Source organism: Pimephales promelas, chromosome 18 (assembly GCF_988280905.1).
Source record: "Pimephales promelas chromosome 18, fPimPro1.hap1.1, whole genome shotgun sequence".
Lineage (NCBI taxonomy): Eukaryota > Metazoa > Chordata > Actinopteri > Cypriniformes > Leuciscidae > Pimephales > Pimephales promelas.
The window spans coordinates 32067943-32079770 of NC_142786.1; the positions used below are offsets into that span (position 1 = coordinate 32067943).

Consider the following 11828-nt stretch of genomic DNA (forward strand, 5'->3'; position numbering starts at 1 on the left):
CATTGAAAACTTTGTAAGTGTACAGACTGTATACAGATTTAAAATATATGACAAATAAGGGCGGTTAACTTTGATTGACAGCTGATAATGGGCTGGGCCGAGTGAATTTGACGTCTCGGCCATGATCTGACACTGACACAACACATCAATCATACCATCCTTTCTGAAACCTTTGTATTTTGTACTTCCTAAGATTTTCCAGTATGGCGCTGCCCATACCCCCCATAAACAGCCTCAAATCCGTTCTTCAGAGAGTCTATAGGTGACGTCACAGACGCTTTGTCCATATTTTTTACAGTCTATTCTGCTCCGCGAGCCCAGATTTACGATCATATGAGATTTTTTGCCATGTATAAGGCAAAAGCTAGAAAAGTGTTGTCACTTACTCTTGACGGCTGTCGGCCCGGTAAAAACTTTGTCAATTCCAAACAAAATGAGCTGGTCCTATGACTCCCATGCAGTTAGGTCCAAACAAAATAATCCATCAAGTCCGTTACATTTTGCTACACAGGCTATCAATTTCCGTTGGTGATTATGTTTCTGATCATCTCTCAACACTTTGTACCGTACGCAACAGGTAGCTTTGCGTATGACGTTACTGTCTGTGGCATTATGGGAAGTGAAGTTCTTTTCCTGTAAAGTAAATGTCGAATCCTTGTCGAAGCCTTGTTGACCAAAAAATAAACATTAATCAAATTGTGTCAAAATTTGAATCAATATTCCCATTTTTAATCAAAACTCCCATCAACAATGCCTCATTGAAGACACTGTCCTTTACTACACTCTAGTGGCCACTTTGTTTTGCGTACTACGAAGTAGTAATTCATGACTCTTAAAACGCACCAGAATACATGAAATCCCATCTAAATTTTAACATTTTTCCTGAGGGAGGACTTGGGACCTCACTTTACTCTTTTGTCTAGGGCCCCCAAATATCTTGAAACGGCCCTGCTTGTGACGTCACATGCAAAGTATGAAAATTAATCTCAATTGATTTATTCCTGATTTTTATTAATGGGCTATATTAAATATATATAGACCTGTGTTTGGACCAAATTAATATATATATATATATATATATCAGCACGGGGAGCTTCAGCTCTGGAGGTGGAGCTGTTACCCGATCCTATATATTTATCTGATGCAGCAGAGCTCAGTTCTTCATGGAGATCTTCAGGCATCCTCCTCCAGCGCCAACAAACGGCTCTGGACTGAAATAAACAGTTAGTCTTTGAGATTCTTAGAGGTGATACGATTCAGCACAGACAACTTCTTCTCCAAACAAGTGAGTCAATTGCTAAACTTCAGCTTGGTCATTTCTATTATAGCCTAAATGTGTCTGTGGTGCGCTACGTCCCACCAAAACTTGCAACATTATTCTGACAAATATCTTTTTTTTTCTTCCTTTCGTTCCACTGCGCTAAATATATATTTACTCGCTCATACATTGTTTAATGTCAGAAGCCTAACGGCGCCACCATCTCGTTTGAATATAGTGCTCCGGTAGATGCTGAATGTGTTTAGCATGCATGTGAATTTTGCATGGCGGGTTTACAACATCAGGCTGTATTTCACCCATCCTTTCATTTACTGAATAAATGACAATGATCAGATCGATCATTAATTCGGCGCTGTCCTAGTGCTGAAATATCATTCATGTTCATTCATCAGGATTCACTCGCGCGCGTCATTTAATGCCATGACTATTTGTAACTTTTAACGTGGAAAACCCTGAAAGCAAAGTATTTTGTCCTATATCCTGTATCAGAAGTAACCCTGCTATCATGTTGTTGAAAATGTTGAATGTAGGCTAGTTCATAGTTGTCGGAAATGATAACTCTCCAACATAATATGCATATGATGTATAATTGAACTAAACTGGCATTTTATTGGATTCTGCAGTTTGTTTAATGATGTTGTGTAAAGCGTATGAACCGGATTGTTTTGTTTTATATATCTTTGTTGTTTTTTTGTATATAAGTGGTGGGAATCGCGTTGCTATAGGTACTTGAGGGTGTTGCTTCACTAAATCACGGCGTGCCTGTGGATTATAGCTATCTCAAATAGCAAGCAGGCTGTCCGATGTGCAGATTACAGTGACAGTGAATTGCTGGATCTATTGCAGTGGTAAAATTGGAAATAGGATAATCTTAGCCTACTATTTATTCCATTTAAAGTCAAGGTATGCCTGAAGTACAGTAAGATTGATATATGCAACTCTCGCCTGGTTCTCGTCATCACTTTTCTGAATTGTCCGCACTGAATGACCACTGACGTTCAAAGTTAATTCACGCGCGCCTCTCTTCGTTAACTCGACTTGGCTAATGATATTGATACATACACAAATAAAACATGTAAATTGTTGAAAGACCTTATCAATAGCCTAAACTGTATTGTATGGAATCGTTTAAACATTTGGAATCATTTAAATATTAGTTATTCACTTGCTGAACTCGCTTCTCCCTTTGACGATTAAAACATGAGTTAAACAAAAGAATTGTTTTAAATGACAGAGTTGAATCGATTATAGCTCAAATCTCTGTTTGGGAGTAAATCAGTGATGTGACATTCACTTTAAAATCATTCAGTATTAAACTAGGCCTAAAGGTATACACACTTTATTTTGTACAAGGTGCCTTTGTTAAAGCCTTATTAGGCCTATATAATTAAGTAGTATTAATTAACATCTAGGTTTAGGTGTTTTGTTTAGGGTTAGTAGCTTCATATACTGTTTTGACTGCACTGTAAGTAAGATGTGTAAAATAATACATTACCTAATTGTTTTTACAAAAACAACACTGTAAAAAATAACCGTGATTTTAACGTACTGTAAAAATGCTACAGTGCAAAACTGTTAATTGCTAAACAGAAAGTTTCCGTACTATACACGGTAAATAACTGTGATATAATTTTAAAGTAAAATACTGTTAAATTTACAGTTTTTGAAAGTGAAAAAGAACAAATCATTGTATAATTTACAGTGAAAACCGTAAATTGACATTCCCACAATTCCCTGTGTGACACTTCACATTTTATGTATTTTTGTTGAAATAACTATGGTTCCTCATAGTTTTATAGTTTTTTTTCTAATCAGTTATGTACATTAGGGTTTTATGTTGTTAAATTAATGTTTATTGCATTTTTTTTTTTATTTCAAGTATGTTACCATGATGGTGCTTAATGTTTGTGTGAATGACATTGTGCAGCTTCTTTAAATAAGTATTTTTATTTACAAGTATTCACTTGTGATGAACTGTGATTGCTCATGTAACTCATCACTGCTGTGATGATTGTTGGTTGTTAGTGTATTACAATGGTCTAAAACAGATATCAATACGTCAATAAGTCGGTAAATCCACATTTTATCAGAAAATAAAATATGGTTTATTACTGTAAATTTTAAGTTAAGTCTAACCATTAACGTTCCTACCATATTTTTAACGGTAAAGTTCTGGCAACCACAGCTGCCGTTTTTTTACCGTAAAATTTACGGTTTATTTTTTACAGTGAATTTATGCCCAGAAGCTACGAACGAATATTGCACAATGTAACTTAATAGCCATTTAGTTCTTTAATTATGAAAAATGCCATTGAAAGTACTCTACTGTATAAATTTGAGTGTGAAAGGTGACTTGCTGGAACCATAATTTTACTAAATATTTCAGTACAAAAATGACATGCAAAATGCTGCACTGGGAATTCTGGGCTGATTTGAACTGCTGAATTGGTTTATATTTTTCAAACAGATCTTGACGCAATTTTTTTGTGCTAAAATACATTTTTGGCTATAGGTGCAATCTGAGTCAGTTCAGCTGTGTGTGTTTCTTTGTATATATCTTATGGTGTTTTTCGTGTTGTATTGTCTTTCTAAGTGTAGTGGATACATTTGTTTTTAGAATGTGAGATTTACTGACTTGGAAAGCACCTCTGATGTAGGCAGATCAATGAGTTTTGAGACACATCCAGCATTAGGCATTGCAGAGCGTGTTTGTGTCTGAGTCAGAGCTGCGTGGGTGTGTGTGCATCATGCCTTGTCTCTTTACGTGTGTGTGCCCACTGCAGTGGTGCTTACAAAACCACAGCTGGAACCACAGTCTTGACTGAAGGTCAAGAGGATTCTCTGAGATTATTTAATAGAAAATGCAATAAACATTCACATAGCTGAAGTTGTTTATTTGGCATGGGGTTTAAATCCACAGGCCTGGCTCAGACACTCCCTGCTTTAATGAGCCCAGGGGTTTGAACACAGATCCCACAAAAGTCTACAGATAACTGCATCAGAACACTGATAAACATTTAAAGACTCTCTGTTCCCTCAGTGTTGTGTAAGAAAAATGGCCAGAATTTGTGTCCTTGACATTGTTATGATTGTGAGATGCTCAATTTGTTACTAAATAGCAAATTTATAGCACATTGCTGCAAATGTCGCTTGTTCCGATTATTATTTATATATTATTTCAGTAAATAAATGTTAATTTATTAAACAGACAATCAATTGTTTTGAGAACAACAGGGCAATATACACAAGACACACCTGAAAGCAATCAAAACAGTGAACCAAAGGAACCACATGACAAGATCACATGAGGGGAACACAGAATCACTAAAACATGAACATCAACCTACACTCTCAGAAAAAAGGTACAAAAGCTGTCACTGGGGCTGTACCTTTTCAAAAGATAAACTTTTGTCCATTTCAGGCGCTAATATGATTGAGGTGCTAATTTGTACATTTTATGTGATAATATGTACATTTTAGGTGCTAATATGTACATTTTAGGTGCTAATGTCCATTTCATGAGCTAATATGTACATTTTAGGTGTTAATATGCACATTTTAGGTGCTAATATGTCAACTTTAGGTGTTAATATGTACATTTTAGGTGATAATATGCACATTTTAGGTGCTAATATGTCAACTTTAGGTGCTAATATGTACATTTTAGGTGATAATATGTTAATTTCATGAGCTAATATGTCCATTTTAGGTGTTAATATGTACATTTTAGGTGGTAATGTGTACATTTTAGGTGCTAATATGTCCATTTCATGAGCTAATATGTCTATTTTAGGTGCTAATATGTACATTTTAGGTGCTAATATGTACATTTTAGGTGCTAATGTCCATTTCATGAGCTAATATGTACATTTTAGGTGTTAATATGTACACATGTTGTGATCCGAAAACAGTTTAGTGAAAATAGTCTCTTAAATGTTTGTATTTTACTATGCATAATAGCAGGTATTTGTCCATTGCTCTTGCATGTTATTTGAAATTCAAGTGTGCCTTGTAGATATTGTAGTTTCCATCAAAAACTCATGAGCACGCACCTTAAAGTGTTTTGAATATGTACCCTCATTTTTCATGCTTGTTCATAAGACTTTCTGTAGAACATGTCTGTGTGATCCATCCGTTCTATACTGCGTGTCTGGCTTTTCCCTTTCTGTATTCAACAGCAAAAACGAAAGGGTTAGCGATTGTGAAAACAAACAAGACATCGGTTCATTATCCAACCACTCAGAAATGTGGTCTCAGCATTATCAGATTGGAAGAGCACTAGGTGTTCCCATCATCTTTTATTCATGAAGTGTCACACCAGGACATTTTGAAGCTCTCTTTAGAAAGCAAGCTGCCGTTATGGTTATCAACAACAAAAGACAACAGAAAGTAAATGCATTTATTATGAAATATTCTTTCATCTAACAAACAAACATTGATCTTAAGCTCAGTGTTTAGCACCAGCACACCATCAGAATGAGGCATTAAATGTGAGGAGATCTCTGTGTTTCTGTTTTATAACATGATCATCTGTAACCAATGACGCACAGATCAGTTATTAAAGCTTCTCATTATGATACGTCCATGTGCATTGAGGTTCATTCAAGGTGAAACGGATCATGTTATCAAGCTAAAATCATTCTCACACTTGTGATTTATAATTATAAGGCGAACCATTCCAACATTTTCATGTTGAAAAAAATATGTCTTATTATATTAGATGAAATATTTAAACTCACATTTAAAATAAACAGCTACATTTATTATTATCATATTTAAGTGAATAATATTTTTTTTGATTTACATTATTATTTAGTATTTGTATGTAAGATTTTTGATTAGTATTTATAGGGACATAAATAAATAAATGAGCAATATCACAGTCTGATAAAAGCAGTCCGATACTATTTATTACATGACTCTGTTTAATACTTGATTCTGATGATAACACAGGTAAATAAATGCATTGACTTATGTCTAATTTTCCTTTTATGTGGTTTAGCCTATGTATTCATTGTCTCTTCTAAACTATTTTGGGTTTGAGACATGACTTGCATATATTATTAACCCAAAATGATATGTGTAGCATGTTTACTCTCTATAAACTCCAATCTTCGTCCCCCATTTGTTAATTTACATTACATTTTGCTAAGGCGCATTAAAAGGTATTATAGAGTAGGAAAGTTAATCCTCGTGGCCAGAGGAAAAGCTTCCCTTGAAAGTCTATAAAGAAAGATAATTTTGTGAGGTTTGATGGCTTGCTTTTGATCATAAATGTATCCCCTTAAAGATTATCCTGACAATCTATGTATTTTAGGACAAATGACATATTAATATTTAATTATAATTTGACTTTTGATAGTGCAATTGTTTGTTGCATTCATTGGCAACTTATTCTCTTACGGGTCGGGTAATTTTATAATTTGTAAGTGATTCACGATCATGTTTCATGATTAGTTTTTAAAATTATATTCCCTCTATCTGAGCTAATCCCAAGAAATCAACATTGTTTAAGAAATCAACTCTGTTTCCCGAAACCGTTTTGTTGTAAAGTGGTCGTTCAACCACGGTGATTTATGACGACAATAATGTGGTGGAGTAATAATAACTTATTTTAATGAAAACGTTTGAGATAAAATAAATTAGATATTTTGATATATGTTACAGGACTATTTCTAATTTTTCCTCAGTTTTTTTAGCTTTATTTCCAGATTCAATCATTGGCTCGATCTTACATAAAGCACGTTCGCACATGCGCAGTCTTCAAAAACGGTGCTTTATTTAAGATGCAAATGACATTTGTATGTATTTTAAATAAAAGACACAGGTTGAACTGAATGTCAGCTTGCTTATTTTGCTCAAGATACGCATTTCTAGAAACTCTAGAAACTGCCTCCAACCACAGGTCGAGAGCTGCCGTTCCAACCATACAACTTTGCGATGGTTTCGGGAAACACCGACTTGATGAACTATGCTGATAACGACTGAACTTGCAACCGAAGATGCTCTCGGGAAAAACTCACTCCTGGGTGGTTGCTTATCACTCATAAAAGATGTGTGTCCCATTTCTGTCAATGTCAATCAATCATCTATGTGATTTGTGCCTATTTTCACCTCATTGAGGTGAGGGCACAAGCCACATAATTTGAGACATTATTCATGATTGCACTCACACACACATTTCGGTGTCCAACCCTGAACACATTATTTTCTGCTCTCCCACTCACAACCCATCATTACAATCAGTTGATTAAGTTGTAAAACTGTAGTTGTTACTTTCATGTTTTCTATGTGTTTAGTCTGTGCAGGCAATGAATCATTTACCATACAGTTATCAGCAGATAGTAGATGACACGCTATTGTGCGAAAGCCTTCTGACGCTCACATTGAGATAGAAGACCCTTCATCCAGACACATGACTGATGATCACCACAGTAGGCACAATTAATATTCTCTTTTACAGTAAAAGTAATTCACTGATAAATTACTTGCATGAACAATGGGCTTGTTTCAAAACCCCACTGGCCATCCGTCATGAAACAGATGATCATATGCTTTTGAGGATGTGTCTATTGGATTTCATGCCGTACAGTAGCGTGAAGACCTTGGAGCATGATCATGTTTTTTTCTACCTTTCAAAGCGTTATCTCAGAGAATAAAGCGGGAGATGATGAATTAGTGCAAGGCAATAATTCATAACCACAATTAGGTAACCTCTGGGTCTGGTTTTGAAAGGTCTGGTTATTTAAAATGCCAGATTTAGTCAATAGCGTCTGTTACGAGACGCATGCATGCTTTTTTGTTTTTCATCCTGAATTGATCCATATTCTTTGTCATCTACATGCTCTTTAATGACATTTGTTAAGGTAAGCTTCAGTACTTTTATAAATTATTCTTAAATGTAAGGATTTAAATAAACCCCTCTCACCGCTTAGGATAAGATAAGAAAAAGCTCTGTTTATTTACTGCTAAACTGGTGGTTTTTAGTGTAAACAGAATATATGAATGAATGTACTATTGTTTTTATAGGCTGTTCATCCTTTTCGATAAAGTGAAATATATATTTTAGGGATGCACGATATATCGCCAGCATATCGGTATCGGCCGATATATGTTCGTTTTTAATGTTATCGTTATCGGCCTGTTAAGAAAATGTGGCCGATATATTAAAGCCGATAAATAATGTATTATTCCCTTCAGCTGAGACACTTGTTGAGCACTGTTTATGTTTTTGATTTTCTTGAAATATGATTGCAACCTCTTCAAAAAATGAAAATACGGTTCGGTCCAACATGTGCAGCGCAAATCTGTCATATCGGCTATAATATCATTATAATTGTGCTCTTGGGACATGGATTTAATTGTGAGACTTTTGTATTTGTAATCAGGCTCTCAAAATTAGATAAAAATTTGGATTTAAGTTTATCGGCCGATATATCGGTTATCGGCTTTACAATATAAAGAATTATCGGTATCGGCTAAAATTTTCATATCGGTGCATCCCTAATATATATATATATATATATATATATATATTGGCATTGTCGTGTTTTAAATAAAATGAAACATGTTTTAATGTCTTATTTAGGTTTCCTCGCTTTCATACTTTGTTAAGCCCAAAGTATATTTTTTATTATTATATTATTCACAAGGCATTAAAAAAGGTTAGGTTCCTGTTGGTTGTCAGTTGAGGTTATGGGTCGGTACACTGTAAAAAATATTTTCAAGATTTGTTATCACAACATATTTTCTTCAACTTTATAATAATTTATTTAGTTGAGATAACTTAATATTTTGAGTTTCTGATGATTAAATTAATCTCCTTCACTGTATTAACTCACTTTTTCCAGTTCAATCAACTTAAAATTTTAAGGCAACCAGGTTACTTACTTTTTTAAATTAAACCAACAATATTTTTTTACAGTGTAGTAATCACAACATTTTTTCTTTTGTCAAATCAACTTAAATAATTTATTTAGTTCAGATAACATATCATTTTGAGTTTCTGACGATTAAATTAATCTCCTTCATTGTATTAACTCACTTTTTCAAGTTCAATGAACTTAAAATTTTAAGGCAACCAGGTTACTTACTTTTTTTAATTAAACCATCTATTTTTTTTTCAGAATTATGACTTCAGAATTATGTACCTGGCCAATCAGAATGAAGCATTTCAGAGAGCCATGTACTTTAGGTTCTTCAAGGAACCATTAATGCCAATAGATAATCTTTATTTCAAGAGTTAAACATGATTTGTTTCATTTTGTGCAGGTTAAAGATGCCCAACACACCATCACAGTGACTCCAAGAAAAGTCCACAACAATCCCATTCAATTCCTCAAGATGAACACTTCAGAGACCACCCCTCTTTCCCTCTGGGCCATCCCTGTCAACTCCAGTCCCGTTTCGCACATCCTCAATGTTACCGAGACCTCACCCCATGCCAAGCCAAAAGCATGCGAGCAGCTCAACATTGCCACTGAGGTGTTCCTCATCCTCGGCATTGTCAGCCTACTGGAAAACATCCTGGTCATCTGCGCCATCGTGAAAAACAAAAACCTGCACTCGCCCATGTATTTCTTCGTCTGCAGCCTGGCCGTCGCCGACATGCTGGTGAGCGTCTCCAACGCCTGGGAGACCATAGTCATCTACTTGCTCACTAACCGCCAGCTGGTGGTGGAGGACCATTTCATCAGACAGATGGACAACGTTTTCGACTCTATGATCTGCATCTCTGTGGTGGCGTCCATGTGTAGTCTTCTAGCTATTGCCGTCGATCGCTACGTCACGATTTTCTACGCTCTACGATACCACAACATCATGACGGTTCGCCGGGCCGCACTCATCATCGGGGGGATTTGGACCTTCTGCACCGGCTGCGGAATAGTCTTCATAATCTACTCCGACAACACGTCCGTCATCGTGTGCTTGGTGTCCATGTTCTTCATCATGCTAGCACTCATGGCCTCTCTTTACAGCCACATGTTCATGCTGGCGCGTTCTCACGTCAAACGCATCGCCGCCTTGCCGGGCTACAACTCCATCCACCAGAGAGCCAGCATGAAGGCGGCCGTCACGCTGACCATTCTTCTCGGGATCTTCATCGTCTGCTGGGCTCCGTTCTTTCTCCACCTCATCCTTATGATCTCCTGCCCCAGAAACCTCTACTGCATGTGCTTCATGTCTCATTTCAACATGTATCTCATTCTTATCATGTGCAACTCTGTCATCGACCCGCTCATTTACGCTTTCAGGAGTCAGGAAATGCGGAAAACGCTTAAGGAAATCATCTGCTGCTATAGCCTGAGGAACATTTTTGGAATGTCGAGGTAGCGTCAAACCAAAAAAATATATTTCACGTAAAGTCTGAGAGCAGAATGTGCCAACCCCCTGTTGATCTAGGTGAATAATACGATTTTGTGATGATGTGCACCATGTACTTACTCATACTCTAGAATGCAAACACTTGAAATCAGCTGGAGTATTAATTAACTCTTCAGGGCACAATGATGCAAAATAGAATTTTTAATGAGAAAATGTTTGATATAAATATATGTAGATGTTGTAATATTGTTGGAGGAGATTTAAGGAGGCCTTAAGGAGGTTCTATGGAACAATACACTGTAAAAAAAAATATTTTCATGATTTGTAATCACAACATTTTTTCTTTCGTCAAATCAATTTAGGTGATTAATTTAGTTCAGATAACATAATATTTTGAATTTCTGGTGGTTAAATTAACTCAATTTCAATGAACTTAAAATTTTAAGGCAACCAGGTTAAAAAAAAAACTTTTTTTTTTTACAGTGTATGATCCTCGTTGAACAATATGATTTAATAAAAATCTGGAGCTCTTGATCAAAGCCTGTGGGAAAAACAAGTGCAATCATTTGTCAAATTAACAATGCAAAACAAAGCCTGTGCAGTCTCACCCCAAAACGTCATATAACTGACGTCTTTTGACCATACGTCAACATCCGCCTTTTACCCTTAAACGTCAGTTAGAAGACGTTATCGGATCCTAACCCTACCCCAGAGCTAAACCTACCCCTAAAACATGTTATTTGTTCTTATATATACACAGAAGCAAATTGTGTGGTGAATTTCTTCATTTTGCATGGTAAATATTATATCTATAAACAAAAATGCATTTCAAAATGTAATCTATTTTTAATAGAGATTGAATCGCTGAGGAAGTCACTTAAATTAGTTATATTGTAATCAATGCCCCCACTTAGTTTACCAAATTATATGAACATTAAAAGTGTCTATAGGAAAAGAAAGAAATATTAAGCTTTTTTAATGTATATTTATTTTAGTTTTTATTTGTATTTTTTTCTTCTTCTTCTCCTTTATTTTTGTTATCCCTGTTATTTGTTTAAACACGTTTTAATATATGTGATATCTGTCATGTGAAGCATTCCTGTTATATACCGTATTTTGTAGTTGGATTTATTTCTCAATAAAATAAATAAAAAAAATAAATAAAAAAAAACCTAAACCTACCCCGTCACCTAACCTACGTTAAAGGTAAAACGTCAGTTGTATG

At 35.4% G+C, this 11828-nt stretch overlaps 1 protein-coding gene across 1 annotated transcript; it reads left to right on the forward strand.

The window, feature by feature from the left end:
• The first annotated feature begins 1138 nt into the window (after positions 1-1138).
• mc5ra (melanocortin 5a receptor) lies at positions 1139-11371 on the forward strand. The gene is made up of 2 exons (XM_039681020.2): positions 1139-1285; positions 9551-11371. The coding sequence occupies exon 2, from the start codon at positions 9623-9625 to the stop codon at positions 10610-10612; it is 990 nt and encodes a 329-aa protein (XP_039536954.2). The 5' UTR covers positions 1139-1285; positions 9551-9622; the 3' UTR covers positions 10613-11371.
• Positions 11372-11828: the final 457 nt, after the last annotated feature.

What these genes read in the sequence shown, in the direction of transcription:
- mc5ra (XM_039681020.2), top strand. Translation starts at nt 9,623, where the DNA reads ATGAACACTTCAGAGACCACCCCTCTTTCCCTCTGGGCCATCCCTGTC.